Source organism: Caloenas nicobarica, chromosome Z, assembly GCF_036013445.1.
Source record: "Caloenas nicobarica isolate bCalNic1 chromosome Z, bCalNic1.hap1, whole genome shotgun sequence".
NCBI classification, from domain to species: domain Eukaryota; kingdom Metazoa; phylum Chordata; class Aves; order Columbiformes; family Columbidae; genus Caloenas; species Caloenas nicobarica.
The window spans coordinates 13,573,990-13,593,732 of record NC_088284.1 but is presented as its reverse complement, the minus strand read 5'-3'; the positions used below and the strand labels follow the sequence as shown (position 1 = coordinate 13,593,732).

Here is a 19,743-nt window from a genome sequence, read left to right as displayed (position 1 = left end):
TGCAACCTTCTGCGTGTGTTTTCCTTCAATAAATTTTATCCAGATGTTCCTCATGCATCCTCAAGGCCTCATCATCTGTCAGTGATGCACAAACATCATGGTTTGTTCTTCCAATCAAAGCGTTTTCCATTTTGTGTCAAAAGCTAGAATAGTGTCTTGAGCGGATTTCAAAGCTGGTAGAAGGAGTAGTTGAAAAAACTTTCAAAAACATTTGAGTGAACTCTGCAGTTCACAGGAGATGCAACAAAAAAAGAGATGATCAAACATGGAGTATTTACTGATGACCATCTACTTTTCATTTCCAGTAAGATAGATCTTTACAGGTTGGAAAAACAACCATCCAACAAGAATAAAAAAGCCTTTTTTGTGTGTATTCATCTTTTATCCTTATTCTTTCATGCCTACATTTAAATAATTGCTAGCATTGGATGAAAAAGGTCTCTGTGCACAAAGAAGCTATCCTTTTTTGCTGTTCGTTTTTTTTTTTTTTTTTTTTTTCCAACCATATACAAATTTATGCTTTCCCTAAACACAGAGTTTGGTTTGGGGAAGATTTGTTTCATCCTGAAAAAAAACTTCTAGGGGAAAACTTTTCTGTTTTAAAAATGACAAGGTTACAACTCATCCATCTACAAGGAATCTGAACTGTTATTGTAGCTGCTGCTGGTAGCTGTGTTATAAAGGCAGTTCAGTGCATCCCACTCAGTAAATGTGACAGAAAAAGGTGATATCTAATGAAGCATTAGTATACTTCTTTAGAAATGTTTAAGCAACCTGGCTTATGTAGTGATTTCTTTCTTCCTTAGGTAGAAGATCTCTTCTTTCTGCAGCCTATGTGGACAGCTCAAAATGGGAGAAGAGACAAAAAGATGAGCATAGCCTGGGTGAGAAACATTTCTTTTTTTTACTCCACTTTGACTAATTAATTGCAGTCTGAACTCATTGTAGACTAACTCATCATCTATAAATACTTCAAAATAAGAAAATGTGTGGAGTAAAATACTTCTGAGGTTCTATGTCAAAATCTGGCCAACATCTTAAAAATCTGTCATAAATACACAAAGCTATAATGCAGAAACAAGTAAGAATTTGCTCATTTGATTAAAGTTTGGTTTCTACAAGCTTATTTTTTTTTTACAAAATCCAAAACTTTTATGAATGTCATAGTTCTGTGTCTGACAGTTAAGACTGTCTTCAAGTGTCCTATTCATTGACGTTGCTTTAATTGTAATGCACTACAAAAGAAGACCTATTATACAAGTATTAGAGGGCACTCCTGTTGTAAAACGGGTTTTTTTGAAAGAATGTTTTCCTCAGTGTTTTGCAGGAGGGAAAGTTACATTTCTTGAAAGAAAGTTAAATTTCTTGTTGAAATTTTAAATTTGTCTTCCGGGAAAAAATGCAACTAAACATTTTATTTTGGAGAGGTTGTACATAGACCTGTATCTGCATATGGTACTGTGATCTCTCATACAAATTTCATAGCTAAATTCTTTGGCTAGATTGCATTTGAAATGACATGCCACCATCTTTTTGGCAACTATGTTGAAAGAAAAGCATCATGCAAAACTTTTTTTCCATGCTAAAGATACATATACATTATTGTGGACCATGAGTGAAACTGTTTTGCGGTCCATAATCTTTGTCTTCCTTTTTTTATTCCTGGGCCCCTGAACTGTATTTGTTAATTGTAACGCAGATTATGAGGTTGAAAGGAGAGTTAGCATGTGAAATTCAAGGGCTTTTGTCAGGCAGGAAGACAGACAAAATGATCATAGTAATGTTTTTTTATGCACTAATTTGTTTCTCTTATTTATAAACAGCTAGGTTGGTACTGCCAGCTTGTTTTACTGTACACAGTCCAGAAACAACCAGTGGGTGCTCATGACTGTGGCCTGGATCCTGCAGAGACTGTTAATGCATTGTGACCCTTCACTGTGAACAGGGCTGCTCATACAGTGTTTCCTGGGCAGGAGCCACAAACTAGTGCTCTGGGATGCATTTAAACCAGTCACCTCCAGACAAAAAGGGGTTCTTACTTAGACAAACATTGTAGGCAGCAGAAATCCAGTGCAGAAGAAAACGTTGTGCAAGTGCTGCTGCAGTCCATGCTTGTCTTTCCCCAGGCCTGGCAAGACCTTTTGTCACTCTTTGGCAGACACAGCTCTCGCTGCTGCTCTGCCGAAGATCTTGGTCCAAAGCAGATGTCTGTTCTTTGCTTTTCAAAGAACTACTTTGCATTTTGTTTTTGTGTTCACAGAAAAGAGAAACAAGCTAACACGCTGTCAGCTGTTTTAGCATTTTCAAAGAAGAGACAGCCCTGCAGACTCCTGCTCTGTAGCTGTCATTTGTATGGTTGCACATACAATGCTCTGTATAGTAACTTGTAGTAATTGTAGCTAGAGTTAATTCCTTGTGTTGAGGGGATGCTTTTTTTTGGTATATTTAAAACACTGTTTCAGAACTCTTACTCTGCAAACTGATGTTGTGAGGAGAAAAGAACTAAAGTCAGTTCTGTTTCCCTGCTGCAATGTTGTGGTGCCATCGCATCTCGTTTATGGTGTCTGTAAGATATGCTTTATTCTCTTCTGCATAGTCTCAGCATGCCAAACATGAATGAATTTAGCAAACTTCAGTAATGACAGAAGTGTGGGCAAGAACAACACTGTATTTTGTGTACAGAGCACATTTGTCCAAAAAGGTAAGAAATGAAAATACATTAATTTGGAATTTACAAACTGCTTGCTGGTAGGAGGGTAACATATCTAGAAGCAGTTTGGATTCTTCTTATTAAAAATGAGATATCAAGGAAACGGGAGGCATGTCTGGACTTAGATTCTCCAATGTCGATATTGGTTTGTCACTAACAAGGTTAAAATTATGTGACAATAAACATCTTGATGAGAAGAATAGCAGTTACCAGAATCCCAGGGGATGGCAGAATCCAAATGAGATAGGAAATGGGTTTCTTTTTAGAAAAACTCATGGTACCCAAAATGGCTCAACTGCAACACCAGGTGGCAGTGCCGCATTTGCACATTTGAATAACTTCCATTCAAAGCCTTCTTTGGTACAAAGCTGTAGTTCTTTCCAGAAGCTGCTAGGGATGTCGGCATACTGAGAAATGTGAAACATATACATTTCTAAGGCAAAGTACTTGCCTCAGCTTTCCTTTGTGTTTTATTTGGGTCTTTAAAGTAAATCAAGACTTTCTTCATATAGAAAACGAAATGTTAGCCTGTGAGTTAAAGTGTTAGCTCTGCCCATCATTTCTAGGACAGGTAAACTTTGTGTCACAGTTGTATCCACCTTCTTGTTGCTGCCACATCACTGGATTTCAACTCTGTCCTGGATAGACCACTTCTAAGAATAAGAGGGTAGTGACCTTACCTGGTGGTCAAATGTACCACTTGTTGGTGTGGCTACATGCTGTGGATAGGTGCACCCTGCAAATCAGACTGAAACTGTTGATTTCCTATGCCACCAAACTGGTATTAGACGTCACAACCACTAACTTGGAAGGTGAGGGCCAATATTTTCCCAGTCATCCTGAATCACCCTGTTGCAGGCAGCAAGACATCGAGTTTCTATGAACAAATGAAAATAAAAGTAAATGTGAAATCTCAGATACCAATATTCTAGAGACAAGTGTGAAGTCATGTCCTCAGTTAAGTGACCTTAGCTCAGACTTATGTATACTGGTGTTCTCTTTGGTAATGGCTATCAGATAAGTAATGTAAAAGCACTTACAGGATCTGTCTGTTAGAACGTACATGGAATTCTGCTTTGGCCATGAAAGTGTTTATTTTGTTTATACAGCAATGTTAGCACTCAAGGTTTACTTCCAACAATGCTAGGAGACTCTGACATTCACATTCTTGCATTCTAGTGCTTCTGTCCAGATGTTTATATCTAAGAAAAAGCTTTAATCTTGATTGTTGAATAGCAACTTACGGAGTAAACTCATTTTAGAAAAGGTAGCTGAATTATTTCAAATCCTGAATATGAAGAAAAAGAAGTCTGAGTTTAGCTGCTCTTAAGAGAAAACAAACAGGGAAAGAATTACTCATTGAAAATTATTCATATCTGGAAACTACAGCAGAAGTGGCAATGTATCAGGAAACAAAGCTTAATTTCCCATTAACTTGATTTGTCTTCTATTATTTAAGGTTTAATCAGTTTCCATTTTGTTGTGGCTCTTACACTGGGACTGATAGATAGGTGCTTTATGTTGCTTTCCATGCTAAAGTTCCGATGCAGAGTTTCCATCTTTGTAGACAGCATAAAAGGTCAATCAGTAAAATTCAGTGTGTGAACTCTTCCAGTGGAGGCCTGTGTATAAATGGCTGACAGTCTTGTACTCATGGCATTGCATTAATTTGGTTTATATTCTACTTGAGTACTAAGTGTTTCCTGAAATGAGCACCTAGACGAAAGAAACATCAAGCTCAGGGATTGAGTGTGGCCCAAAATGGTCTTAGGCATCACTTTTTCAGAGGGTGATGCATAACAAAAATAGCTCTGGAATAGATAATTGGACTCTAAACCTGTGCAGTTGTCTCTCTCAGGTCCATGTTGCTATGTCATCAAACAGAGCAGATGTGAATACTTTTTTTCCAGCTATCTTGAAATGCAGATGATTTATGTTGGATGAGACTTGGCTTAGTATGTTTAGGCAAGTCAATTCTTAGTTCCTGACAAGGTGACTTGGCCATAGCATCCGTTCTCTCTAACTTGTAGCAGTACTGGTAATACCCTCAGAGTCTTTACCTATGTGCTCCATCATGATCTTTGTGAGTGCTAGAGATATGGGTAATATAAAGTCAAATACAGACACTTCTTGCAAAGATATTCCTACAGAAATTTCTTTACCATTAAAAAAGTTGGTCCACTGTTTTAGTGGTTATCTGGTATAGCATGACCTTGGTGGCCCACATCAGCTCAACATCCTGTGTTGTATTTTGTAGGAGCTGGTACTTGCCTCAGTAACATTCCCCCAGATTTTCCTTTGCTTTCATGGTCACAAAATGCTTGCCTTCCGTCAGCCAGAGATAAATGTATGTCAGAGATGCTCTTTTGGTGTTTTGAAGAATGCCCTAAAGTGCCTCAGGAAGGAAAGCGTTATGTAAACAAAAAATACTGCTGTGTGGCAGACTGCAATGTTGTCCAGACTGAGAGTCAACCATTTTATTCCAAATCAAGGCTCTGTCATTTTACTGCAGCAAAAATCTTTGCACATGTGTTGTAATTGGAGAGAGTGCCTGTAAGGTCAGAGTAGCATTGAATGCCATTCGTACTGTTAGGACTGTATACCCTGCAGTATTCACTGGCAGTACACGTGTGTTTTTAAAATGATGAGTAGTGATATCACTTATTTTTTGGACAGAATATACATGGACTGCATCCCTCAGAGACACAGTATGTTTCTGGTGCAGAGCTGCTCACTGCCCCTGACAGCTTTGACAGAGTAGAAGGCTTAGCCAGTTCTGATGTGGTGCTGCGAGTTGTTCTTACCTCACATTTCATTGCCAGGTGTGGAGGTCGAATGACCGTTTTGGAAAATGAATTGTAAAGTCAGCCAACCCATCAGCTCTTGGAAGGATGAGAGGTGTCAAACAATAGACTGGTTTAGTAACAGTTGGAGTCTTGGGGTACAAAGGATGAAGCAAGGTGCTAATGGTGCAAATGTCAGATTCCTCGTCTCGGAATATGTGGGAGAGTAGAAAGAAAGAAAGGATATGATGGAAGTACCTAAATATCACCAGTTCATGTCTCAGTGTCACAGAAGCACCCCAAAATAAGTTGAGGCGGACAACAAGGTCCAAACCAAACTTTATTCTGGCCAGTTAGAAACGGGCTTTATACAATTAGTTAGCACTCCGATAACACAAGATACAGGTTCAGATATTAGGTCAGGAGATTATTTGGGGTGCAGCGAAATAAGAATAATGAGGATCCACAGCGTGCATATACGCACTCACAAGAAAACAAACCAGAGCCCTCTCTGCCCCGTTTTGCCCATAAGAGATAAGCACTAGCCTACTGCGGCCAGGACTTTACACTCGTCTGTCCCAGATGAGGAATTTACACTTGCCTACCAGGCAAGGAATTTACACTTGTCTGTCCCAGACAAGGAATTACACTCGCCTACCAGGTGAGGACTTATTAAAGCATGTATTCAGTAATTTATCACTTACCCACACATGGAGGTGAGGCGCTCCCCGTCCTGGGAGGTTACCTTAGACGGCTTCTCCGTCTAAGGGGAGGGACTCCGGCAGCATGGCAGACCCGCAGCTCCGAGGAGACCACACAAAGGGGGTCTCCAGCAGGAACTCCATTTATAGTCTGTTCAGATCTGGCTGTGGGCATTCGAGAAGCTTCTCGGCTTCTCTGGGCTGTGGACACGCTTGGCCCCTCCTCTACTGAGGACCCTGCCCACCGGCTCTGGATCTCCACAAAGAGAGCCGGTAACTGCCCCATTGAAGGCCCCAGTTCTGAGAGGGGGATGTGCAACTGCCACACCAGTTCTCAGGGCGTGGGGGGGAAAGTGCAACTGCCACACTCAGCTAAGAATCAAAACAGCCTACGCTAAGCGTACAGTAAACAGCTTACTCTTCCTGAGTCGTCATTATTTTCCAGGAACAGTACAAAACTGAAACTCTAAATTAAATTAATTTAACTTCCAATTAAATTCATTAAATGCAATGGTTGGCTACCTGTTCAACAGTCAGAAGCTTAAAGTTCCTTTATGGTCAAATTACTGTTGTTATACAACTGCTGGAGCAGAATGCTATAAAGTTAATAAGGTACTGGCATAGCGCCCAGTTTGTTTGACAGGATTTCTTTGAGTTGCTGTTTGTGACTGTATGTTTCCGTGTCTCATTGTTTTACCATAAAATAAAGGACAAACCCATGCCAAAAGCACTGTCCAGCATATGCTAAGCTTGAAAGCAAGTGTGAATTTTATGTATTTATACTAATTTCATCCAACACATGATAGGGTAGTTTGCTTCTTCCACCTTTTTTCTGGTAAGTTAAAGTCATAGTGTTGAGAACCTTTCCCTGTGTTGTTTTCTGTTAAAATATTTAACAATAATTGAAAGTATTGTTTTCATACAACTTCAAAATGAGATGTTAACAAGGAACTAGAATTTGATTTCATGGACAGAGGTTCTATTCTAGGTTATATGATAGCTCTGCAGATTTTCCTGTAATGCCAGTTGATTAAACATACTCTTTTTCTGTTTTCTCAGCTGACCTAGCCCACTTAATGGACAGAACTTATGAAAGAAAGCTGCCTGTCAGCTCTTTGACAATAGCCCGGGTAAGGAAATAAATCCCAGTCATAACGTGATGGAAATTACAGTGGAATGCTTATGAAATCAAGTGAGCTGAGAGGGGAAAAATGATATCACCTCTGCTGGGACTTCTGGGATCCTAAATGTCTTGTTATACTGTTAAATTGCTGTGTAGAGCTGTTTTATTGTTACTTTGTACTTACTAGTTAACACTTGAACAGTAGCGTCTTCAAAACAGAAGTATTATTTTTTTTCCTCTGTAAAATCAGGCCTTACTTCATTACTGGGGTATGTATTTCTCTTATATAAGTTCCCTGCCCTTATGTGGTTTCTGTCTTAGTGAGATTTTTAACCTCCCCTCGGGCACTTTATCAGAACCCACGCTGAGGGAATGCAGTGAATCAGCACACTGCCTGCTGGCCTGCACCTCCCTCCGCTCCCAGGATCCCTTCAGAGTGAGACGGGGGTGGATAAGTTTTGCCTTATTGTTTTATTCCCTTGCCTCAGCAGACTGAGGCAGGACAAATGCTGGCGTGGGATAAGCAAAACAATTATTTTTACTGGAATTAGTAACCAGTTTTATCCTCCAAAGGGGTTAATGTGAGGAGGGGGAGTGAAGGCAGACACGTGAGATGTGCTTTTAAGTTCCCTGTGTAAGGGAATGTTTGTACTGAAGAAGGAGAATAAATAATGTCACTTGTTTAAAAGAAACAACAACCAAAAAAACCCAACTAATTTCAACCTTCAAAATTATCTAGAAGCTGAGTCACCACCCTGGTATGTCAGTAACACCACCAATTAGGGTCATTGGCACCACTAACTAAGGAATGACAGAATATTTTGTACAGTTACAAGATCAAGCATTTATACAGATCAAGCATTCTTGATCATTGCTTCTGAGAGAGTGTCCATGGGGCAAATGGGTGTTCCTGCCTCTCTTATTATTTAATCAGCTTTGTTTCTTCCCTTCATGTTCCTGCTTTGGGCTGACCTCTTCCTGGGAGAAGTGGTATTTCCAGATTGTCAGACAGGCCCACTTTCCAATACCTGGAGCTCACATCAGATTCTTGTTTTCTGGAATGTAAATACAGCACACAGACATGCTGTTGCCACACGCAAAAGATGAGACCTACCTGTATACAGCATGCAAGGAGAGTTAAGACACTGGAGAGCAAGTATCAGTCAGCTGAAACTGTTATTTTTAGCCTGTGCTTGGGATAAAGAGAAGTGCTGATCTTGAGAACGTGGTCGTTTATACATTCTAAGCTAAAGGTATTATATTGGGAAGACTCTGGAGTGTTCCAGCATCTATGCTTATGTCAGGAAAACCTACAGGAAAACAGGATTCACTGTTACCGTAAGAAAAAATCTGGTTGAAAACTTGGCTTTTATTTAAATAGTTGATAGTAGTGGGAATTTTGGAAGATTGCCTGGAGTACACAAGGTTTTAAATGAGAGGAAAATTGTGGTTTACAGCACAGGGGTGATTTTTTTCTTACCGATATTTATGTGTGTGGTGAAATACAAAATGCTGTTGCTGCTGTCCTTCAGAAGTTATAGTATGAATAGGCGCAACAGGAAAATGTTAGGAAAAAGAATACCTTTTAGAAAGAGAAGTAAGGTGTGTCAAGACTCACTCAAAATTGGGGGGAAAAAAGTAAGGAACTGAATGTATTCTCAAATTAAAAGATGCGAGTAAAGAGCAAAAAATTTAGAGAGGAGCAGCAAAAATACAGCGTGCTGAGCTATATGGGCATAATTCTGAGATAGACTTCGTTTTTTCAGGGTGCATAATGTGTCTTAAAAGCTAAAAGGGGAGTTGTCTCAGTTTAAAAAGATTTTACTTTTAGCAGTCTAGAAGAAACCTGGGCAAGAGCAGGCAAAGACTTTAAGACCTCCAGTACTCTCAGATACCTAAATATGCCAAACAAATGCATTTTGTTTATTGAAGTAGCATTTTCTTCTAATATGTGTTGTGAGTGCTCCCTCTGAAACTTTTATTTCTTATTTTTCAATCAGTTTGTTGACAACATTTCTTCACGAGAGGAAGTGGATCAAGCCGAATATTATCTCTACAAGTAAGCATCTTTTCCCCCCAGCATGAACTTTGAGACATATAAGTAAATACTATGAAATCTTGCCCTTTTAAGACTGATGTTTTCTAGTTTACTGGCTTTGATTTCTCTTCTGAAAAATAAGTTCATCTACTTGTCTTACAACTCACAGCTAAGAGCCCTCGTGGTAACTTTTCCTTCGTGATGGCTAACCTCCTTCTGGACCTCTGGCATGGACCCCTGTCAAGCATGTTAGTCTGAGCCACTGAACAGTTAATAAAACCTCCAGCTATGATTTACAGTAGAGGTGCTGAATTATGTTTGTTTACACTTTTTCCTTCTGATACTTTTTGTTCTCTAAGTCATAATTTAACTAAATTGGCTGTATGCATATTTGCATGTGTAAGTGTGGGATTCAAGGAATCTTGTTTCCTTAAAATGAACAGAAATAAGGATGGGAATGCTGTGGTAATGATCAAGTCAGCAAGACTAAATAAAGTATAGTTTTGGTTTTTATTCCCTTAGTGCTTCATGCTCTCCAGATAAGCTGAGTAGTTCACCTTAGACATAGGTTGTTAGGGTTTTCTGCAACTATTTTTGTGTTGAGTGAAGTGTATTTGGTATCTCTTCTGCTAGCGTCATGTTGAATGCTTGCTTGCTCCAGGTCAATACATCTCAATATCAACACTAAGCAGTAATTCTTGCTGATCACTAAAATAAATTAGTGCTTTTACAGGTGATTATGCACGCATTTTGAGAGCTAGGTTTCCTGATGGAGAAAGTAACTCATCCTGTCAAAGTGCATGAGAGAACATCTTTACAAATGGTGTCAGGTTGTTATTTGTGAATAATAATGATTGTTAGTTTGATGAAGAAGTTTACTGGGTGGCTGTTTTAAGTATATGCATAGTTCTAAGTGTCTGACTGCATTAGATTTCAGATCTCTGATTGTCTGGTACTACTGGGGCAGTGTCTGAACCTCAGAGCTTAAAGATGGAGACAAGAGAAACCTAGTTGGCTAATACTAGGAATATCCTGTAATGAAAAAACAAAAGGAGCAAGAAGGCTCTGTTACAAAGAGGAGGTTAGTGGAGCTTTGGTTCCTTCTGATCAAGATTTCATTGGTCCCATTGGAATCTGTGGTCTGGAATAAGTTTTCCGTCTTGCATCAGGTGAGATGAAAACAGGAGAAAGTAAAGCAAGTTTAAGACAACCCTTTGTTTTTGTTTTACAGATGTGCTGTTAGTACCTTTTGCTAACAGTCTTGAAGATCGTAATGTACATTGTGCCACAGACTTAAGTTCTGGCTGATGGAGTCAGGCTCTGTAGGGTGAGGGGTGCCAAGAGGCCTTCGAATGCCCTAATACCAAGAGGAAAGTGTGGTAGTTTAATTGCCAAGTCTCAAAATTGTACAGATAAAATCCAGATACTCGGAGTGAGATATTCATATGTAATGTATCTTACAGGTTCTTTCTTTTTGAAAACAAGAGGTTCAGAGAGAGTGACAAAAAATTAGAAGCACAGAAAATGTTCCATAGCAAGAGGGAGAGAATAGAATGGGAATATCTAACATATAACTGTCCTCACCACTCTTCAGCTATGCCTGGTTAGTATATCAGTTTAAAAGACAAGATTTTTATCCTTAAAAACACATTCTAAAAGAGAGATTTGCAGTTCAAAAATAATAACAGTTATTTACTGTTTCTCTAAGAAATAATTCTCTTGGGGCTGGTGAGAGTGTAGTTATGCACATAGCAAATATCATTTGAAATTGATACAGCTTTTAGTAGTCTGTGTGGAGAGAATAGAGGGGTACTGATGTGTCACATTGCTTGTCAGGCATGCTTTAGTTAGAATTTTTCGTGTGTGTTTCGCTGTAATGCTGCTTTGTTTTGGTGTTGCAAAATGCTTAGTCTTTTGGTGATGTTAGATTGAGTTTTCCAGAATGATCCATGAAACTACTCTCAAAATGCATTAATATGCAGGTAGTGAAACAGTGTAGTGAGGTCTGTAATTCATGTGAAAATGTAAAAATCCCAATTATAACATCAGCTTCACTTTCAAATGAAAATAGGTGTGCTAATTTCAGGAAATAGGAGGTGAAGTTAGTATCCACAAGGCCCCTTTTATTGTTTATTACGTTTTGCACTTAGGCTGGACTTCGAATGAAGGACATTTTACAAAGATATCTCTTTGCAGCCGGGAGGATGTTTGACATAGAAAAAGTCCTGCAAAAGTGGCCACACCATGAGACGTAAAGGAGGTGGTAGAGAGGGAGAGTTAAGAAATAGCGAAACTTTGACAAGAAATCTCTTTTTCTGACTTAATGAGAAACAGTTCAAAGCACAATTTTTGTACTTTATGTAAGGAGACTAAACTTCTAAGAAAGAAAAGGCAGTATCAGTGAAAAGCTTTTGTTCTTCTAAGGTATACAAATCCATTGTGAGCAACTGGCATGTACATGGCCTGGTAAGTTGGCTATATGTGCATTTACCTGAACATAAATAAACAGAATGTTCCCAGAGCCCTGTGTTTTTCTCCTTAACTGCTTGTAGAGTATAAGGAGGAGATTTTGATGTCTCTCCCCAGTGTTGAGTGCCTCTGGCAATCTGCAGTGAAGGGTAGTCAATTCCAAGGCCCTTGAAAGGTTGGAAGGTTCCTGGTACGAAAGGGCAAACTGTGCCTGTGGGAAGAATCAGAGGGAAGTGAATAGCATTCTCATGCTCTCTGTGTGGGGTTTTCCTTAAGATGAGAGTACCAGAACTTGTATTTGTAAACTTTGTAGACTGGAGGCTTTTCTTGTAGCATGTCAAGCAGAACATAGTTTCATAAAGTAGTATTCTGGAACATTACCATAATGCACTTAGGGTCCCAAAATACAATATACGTATTATATTTAGGCTTGTTTCAGCTTTCTATCCCTTTAAAGCAGTGGATCTCCAGCCATACTGTCTCCACAGAGGATCTTGAGCTCTCAAGAATAGCTGTGTGGAAACTGCTATGCTACATTGTGGAACGTGTCAGTAAGATGGTAAAGGCCATTTTGAGGCATGACGTCATCTGCTTTTGGTGCTCCTCTTTTTGTTTTCTTCTGAATGCCTCCCCCACTCTGTTAACTGTCAGACTTTAAAAAAATCCTTTCATCTCCTAGGATCCCAGCAGAATTTCTCATCAGAATGCAGAGCACTTTCAGCCAGATCAAAGACGTGCAGTTCGCCTTACTTTATCCTGTCTCACTGAGATATCACTATTTCTCACATCAGGGTGGTTTTCATGTGATAGAAACATTAGCATAATAGAGAGATTTTTTGTGGTGAGGTAGTTCTGCTGATTCTCTATGTAGGTTTTACGCCAACAAAGATGTGTTCGAAAGCTATTGTGGAAGTTTTATGTTGAGATTCCTGAGGAGGATTTTTAATTACATTAAACCCATGACCCATTGTGTAGAAAAAAGTATACACACTGTCTGTAAAAAGTAAATGTTCGTGGGTGCATGTGCTCTCCAAATTCTTGTACAATCTTCCTAGATTTTTTCATTGCTTTTCCTTGGTTGATAATTGTTTTTTTGGAAATGGAGTTATTTCTGCAGATTTCAGAATTTATTATCTGGAGGCAATACTTGATTATAATCACAAAATGGGACAAGAGCAAACTATAAGAAGTTATTTTTAGATATGCTGTTATATCTTTCATGCTAACAAGTTACAGTTTTGAGGCCTAATTTCAGCCATTAAATCATTTTGGGACTGTAGCAGCCCTATATGTATTAAATTGTGCTTATTCCTTGTAATTCCAGTGTATCAGTAGTTAGTCCGACATCACATGCAAAATGAGTTTCACCTGTACTATCTATATCTGCATGTCTATATCTGCGTGCCTGTTCTGTGGGTGTAGAAATTGCAGTTTTTGATACTTTCATGTCAATCAAGCAGTTTAGCCTCTGAAAACGTTCAGTTACTCTAAAATATTGCTTGTAATAAATGATCACAATGGACCAAAAAATTTTTTTTTACTCCTGAAATACACTTTGCATAGCATTCATTCCCATTGATATGATATTCTGTTTCTGTATATAAATCTACTGGATGTAATGAATGCCATTAACCTGTTCCAGGACAAATAGAAAAAGAAGAGACATAGACACAATCCTTCAGCATATTTAATTCTTGCTTAGAGATGTTTCCATTGTCCTAAGGCTGTAGCTGACATACACTTAGACAATTCATCTGGTCTTGTCTTTCGCTCCCTCTAGAGAAATATGTGGGTTAAAAAAAATAAAAAGAGATACAAAAATAAATGAGTCAGAAATGTCTGCCTGTTACTCAAGTTATGCAGCAGTTATGTTTTGAAATGATTTTGAGAAGGAGTGGAAGCATGTGAGAGAAAAATAAACTTTGTAGCCACAATGGTATGTTTTACCAGTTTGGACACCTGCCTCAGCTGAGCAATCCGAAATAACTTCATTTGCAAAAGATCTGGGCTGCTCTTTGGCAGGCTGGGAGACATAAAGAAGGGAAACACCAGGGAGATTTACCTCATTAGAATGTTCCAGTAACTTGCACGTGGATGACAGAAGTACCTGTGTTTAATGCTGTTGCTTTATGGTGGCCAGTGTGTGATGCTGTTGATCTGCTTTTCATAGTCTGTCTATCCTTTCGTATACGCATTCCTTTAAGCTTGGCAGAAACTGGACAAGAATATTCTAGGTGCTGCCTAGAAAAGCAGAAAAAGTTGGAAGACTTGCCTTTAACAATAATCTTTGTTTCATGTTGCCAACACTAAAGGGTTAAGTGTTTAGATTTAAAAAACCTTTCTATTTAAAACAAGGGAAAAAGAAAGATTCTTCTACAAACAGAATGCTATATCGACTTTATGGGGCACCCCTACAGTATTTCTGGAGCAGATGGAAAGATAAAACAGGTCATATTCAGAAATGGGAAGAACTGACTCAGTCCACACCCCATGTAGATACATTTTTCATTTAGTGTTGGGAGAAAGGCTTTCATTACTATACCTGCAAGAAAAGAGTGTTAGCAGGATTTTCATATCTTTCAAACAGCATCTTTCTTGCCAACAGTTCAAAGGATTCTAAAATATCTAGTAGATAGTATTGGAAATGGACTCAAGTACAATGCGAACAGTAAGTATTTAGAACCAGGCCTTGAATGTTATACTTCTTATACATTGAGGGAGAAATGGCAGTTTTGTCTCAGAATTTGACTCATACTCACCTTAAAGGTCAATTTTGTTATATCCAGGGGCATTCTAAAGGTTGTTTCATAAATTTCTACACCAACAAAAGGCCTGTCTGGAGGCAGATCTTGCATTTTATTTTAGAAATACTGAAAGTCTAGACAGAGGTTAAATTGCAGCCAAAAGTGTAAAGAGTGAGCCATTCATACAAATACAAGTACAAATGACCAGGACACAGTAAAGCCTTTTATAAGCTTCAGAATTTAAAATACAAACACATGCAGGATTTATTTGTTTGCTAGCTTTGATGACTAATAATTGTAAAGATACGCTTGAGAATTAGCCCCATCCAGCTTCCTCTGAAAGGGATTTCAGGTGCCATTACAGCTGTGAGCAGTAATGGTAGCCAGAGTGACACAATGGCTCCAAACCCATGTAAACAGAAGAAAAAAGCATATGAAGTTGTTTCTGTTGAGTTCCTTCTATTATAGTTTTCTTAAGCAGTGCTAAGCAGTACAGTGATCTTTTCCATTTAAGTACTGTTGAAGATGGCAACTACTAGGATAAAAACTTGAATTTTTATTCGGCTTACAGCCATACCCAGAGCTGCCATGATCCATTCTTTGGGAACTACTAACTTTGTGGTTACTGTATCCATCAACCTAAACCATTTTTAAATGGTGCAAGTATTTATTCCTTCTTGAATCAAAACAAATACAGCAGAAAAATAGCGATGAATGATTCTGTGATACATTGTTAAGGAATAATCTTGATATGTGGTAGATCAGAACTGTCTTATTACAGATAGATTTATTAGAATTATTTGAAGTGTTTAATTTGATTGCAGCTTAAATCAGCAAGCGAGAAACCTTATTTCAAATAAAATACTTTAATCATGTTTTATGTTTATGATTTTATTTATCTTTCTGAAGAAAGCTTTACTGTTTTCTGGTAAGCCTTTAAACTATTTTAATTTTCTTTGGAATGTTTGTTCTTAATTGGGAACCATTTTTTTTTACTGAGCAAGGAGACAGTCTTGTGTAGGTACTTAGAAGGTTAACAGGTATTTCTTTATAGGCTTAATTTCTGTATTTGATTAGCTTTAAAAAAAGAGATAACTGGTTAGCAGAGTGCTATTTTTCATTGATGTGGATAACTCTCTTGAGAAACAACATTGAATGAAAGTCTTGCTTTTCTGCAAATAAACACATTTTAATGAATATGTAAACATTAGACACAATATTAGACACAACATGGAAAGCATTTATCAGAACATGTTTGGCATTTAAAACTTAACGACTGCAGGAAATCTTGGTTTTATTTGGTGAAATGAACAGATTCTCAAGATGTCCAGATTTTAGTATCTGTAGGTGCCAGTTTTTATTCCTCTTTTATGTAGAAGAGGTAAGCATGCATTCCTGCTGTTTTCAGTCACAATTACTCATTTTTGAGCTGAACTAGACATAACATAGGAGAATAAATAATGTGTTATGATTGCAGCTATAGAAGGGGCAACAGTCGTTAAAAATTCTGGTTTCAGTTGCTTAGTTAGTAACTTTCTCTAGTATGTGATATCCTGCTGGTAAAATTAGCTATAAAATACATGGGTTTTGAGGGAAAAAAGATATTTAATGCAAATTGTTGAATTCAGATTTGAGTGGGTGTGGTGGGGTTTTTTGTTTTGTTTTGTTTTTTGGTTTTTTGTGGTGTTTTTCTGTTTTGGTTTGGGGTTTTTTTGTTTGGTGGTGGTGGTTTTTTTGCAAGCACTTTATTTAAAAAAGATTCTGTTGATTTTTTGTTGACTTTAACTTAGTCACACTGCTGAGTAGCACTGGATTGTGGTGTGAGCAAAAGTGGGGATAGCCATTCAAATGGAAATGTTATGCCATTTTAACTTATCTTCACACATCGTGTATAAAATAACAAAACAGGCTAAAAATGGCAGAGCGTTTGTCCTATACTTTGGGAAATGTAGGGGTTTGTGCTACTGTGTGTACTCAGAATGCTAAACAGTTTAAAGATCAGAAGACAGAGGAATAAGTACAAAGTCAAAAGGCTTCCAGATCAAGAAGAAAATTACTTAGGAATGTCAGTGTTTGTGATTATTTTACTGGAATCAGTAGTAATAGAGAGAGTAAAGGTGATTCATGAGGTCAGTTATGGTTTTGATTTGTTGTTGTCAGTGATTGTTTTCTACTGGGCGAATCAGGGTGTCATGTCTTAAAGGCACTGTGCAGCTATGGCTGAGCTTCTGTTAAGGTGAGGACAAGTGTTTTATTGAAGATGGATTTTTAACAACAGGATGAATATTTAGAGCTTGGATATGCTTTTGACTTTATCAGTTTTATTCTGGAAAAATTTAAGTTGGGAGCTGGAGAGGAAAGACAGGCAGAAAGTTGTGTTGGATCTTTAGTGTCGTGGTATGGGGCATAACCTGCCACAGCTGTTACGTTGAAAATACGTCTTGGGTTGAAGGCATATGTTGTAAAGCTGATCCAGTCACCTGGATTTGCTCAGGTTTTTCTGTTTAAATTGTCTTCTTTTATTTGTAATTAAAAGTAATGCTTAAAAGAACTGGAACCGAAGGATCTCTATGACATCCCCCTGCATGAGGATTCCTGTTCTGCACCACCTTTACTAAGAAGATGGTCAGTATGCTTGAATGATGGCAAGTCATGTACTGGTTTTATAGTGTAGAATGATGGAGAGAAGGAGGAGGGCACTAGAATATTTTTTCCAGTGATACTTCAACCAGCACATGAAATACAAGGCTTAAGTGCATTTTCAGTGAGAATTTCCATTCATTTTATGGTATACAATGAGAAATCCACATTATGTTAATTTTAAACAAATCGTCATATAAAAGCTTGATGTGCTCCATGGGGCAGGTAAGAAGAACACAGTCTGATCAAGCATGTAAAAAGGGCCTATGCCATCTTATTGGACTTCGGAGCAGCCAAGAAAAGCATTCTGGGCTTTGTTGATAACGGTGAAGATGTTCAGCTTAGTAATATGAACCAGTAAAGTATCTGTTGTGTTATGCACTGAGAATATCTATGGTTTTGATGCATGTTGCTGCTTAGTATGTAGTAACAGGTAGCAGATGCGGTGCAGGTTCCAGAATGTGAAAGCCTGTGGAAATGGAAAAAACATTAAGGTGCCCATTATAAGGAATGAAATAATGCACCACAGGTATAGATCTGATCTTCTTTCCTTCTCTTATACCCTATTACAGACAAAATGGTTGTAACAAAATCAAAATAACTGTGACCGGGAGGAGAGAGCCTTATTTAGCATACATGTTTCTTTAGCTTATAAATGATTAGGAATGTTAATTTTCAAATAGCTGGCCGCTTTTATTTACAGAAATGAATGTTTATGCTTTTGTAGGACTGAAAAGGCTTGGTCAACATTCAGTTGTCAAGACATTTAGGAAATTATCTGATTATATCCGTCGGGCTATAGATTTCTTTTTAGCCCTATTTATAAAGAAATTTGAAAAGCCAGCTTACATTGCTTGATTCTTGTGGTTAATTTTTTCTAAACACTTCCATCTTCTTCAGAAATGTGCAAAAACATTAGAGTACAGAAAAAAAAATAAAATAAGCAAGTACACTTACTTAACTGGTATGGCTGCTTATTTCTGCATATATATTCGTGCCTCTGAAAAGTGTTCTACTCTCTAAGGGGAGAAGAAGCTTGTGTTGCAAACAGACCCACAAAACAATGCTTTGCTATAATTGAATATAAGACCTAATGAGCAAAGGTCATAGGTTAACATTCTCACAGGGTGATTTCTAACGTTGTTACTCTCTTTGTTTTCCAGAAATGGGAAATTAAGGTGCAAACTTCTGATGTAAGATGCTCAGTAGCAAAGTGAAAAGAAGGTTATTCAGGGCACCTACTTTTTTGGGTGGTGTTTTTTTGGTTGTTTTAATGCTACTTTAATAGTGAGCTATTTTTAAAGCTGCATGCTCCAGATAGCAAATCTGTACTGTCTTCTGGAATGAGGCCAGTTGCATTTTCAGCACTTCTCTATACCAAGCACTCTGGTCACTCTGCTCAGCTACCTGTGACTGTTCCTTCTGGCAGAGTCCCCGTTACCTCTTTTTCTGTTTCTGTCCTTTACTTGGTAAATCTTTGGTTCCTAGACAGAATAATCTCTTCTTTCTTTTTTTTTTTATTTTTTATTTTTTTTTGTTTTGGAAGGGGAGTGACGTGGGGCATAGGGCAGGATGGGGCGGGGGAAGCTTAGATAGAAGCCTAATCCCAGCCTGTCAGCTGATGATATTCCCTCACCTATTTCCTAAAATCCTGGTGCGTCCCCTGTCCCTGAAGGAGAATGTCCCCAGGCTTTTCGGCTGCTTCCCTGTCTCCCCTTTGCTACATCAGTTTGAAAGCCAGAGGGGCTCTGTTAAGTGTGGAGTTTGTCATTTCAGGGATAGCACTGCAGCAGCTCAGCAGTCAGTTTCCATCTTCACCACTCTGACAGATTTCATGGGATACTGGGTTGAACATCCTTGAAAGGTGCTGGAGTTGTCCTTGCCTCACAACTTTAGTCTAATGAATGATCCATGAGCATGTGTGGTGTGCCAGGTTCTCAGCAGATTAAGCCAAGTCCCCCATAGCTGGGGGAACCATGTGTTGTCCCTTTGGACCAGGTGAGGATTTGACCCAGGGTCTAGTTCAGGGAGCATTGAAATAGCCAACAAAGAATGCTTTCTTGGGTTTGTTGTTAAAATTGGAAAGGGATGTACAAGAGAGCAGCTGGTAGAAACTCTTGTTTTCTCAGCTGTAAATGTAGACACAATAAACATTCCTTCTTTCTCTTGCTGGAAAATAAACAGGGATTTCGATTTTTTTTTTTTTTTTCCCCTTCACATGGAGCTTGGGAAGCTGAAAGCACATAGATTTTGAGAACTGGCTTTGCAAGCAGATTTGCACCTTTATGAGTAATATCTATTTCTAAGAATTGTTGTGGATGTAAAGCTGGCTTTAATCTCTAAAGTCAACTTATGATCATCCTCTTTAAATTGTCATTCATTTAATTCTGATCTCTCCTCTTTCTCTACCGTTTTCATTTAACAAAGCAGAAAAATACTCCTTTCTTCAGTCTAATCAGCCACGTTCCACCTATTTCCATTAGGAAGAAAGCAAGGCAGGGCTGAATCCAGCCACAATGGACAGCCCACCTCCCT

At 38.4% G+C, this 19,743-nt stretch overlaps 1 protein-coding gene across 1 annotated transcript in view; it reads left to right on the top strand.

The window, feature by feature from the left end:
* The window catches only part of MRPS27 (mitochondrial ribosomal protein S27), a 47,127-nt gene that overhangs the window by 1,208 nt on the left and 26,176 nt on the right, over window positions 1-19,743 (top strand). The window contains exons 2-4 of the mRNA XM_065656058.1: window positions 807-884; window positions 7,254-7,324; window positions 9,318-9,376. Coding sequence (XP_065512130.1) covers window positions 807-884; window positions 7,254-7,324; window positions 9,318-9,376 — 208 coding nt within the window. The remainder of the gene's footprint in view (window positions 1-806; window positions 885-7,253; window positions 7,325-9,317; window positions 9,377-19,743) is intronic.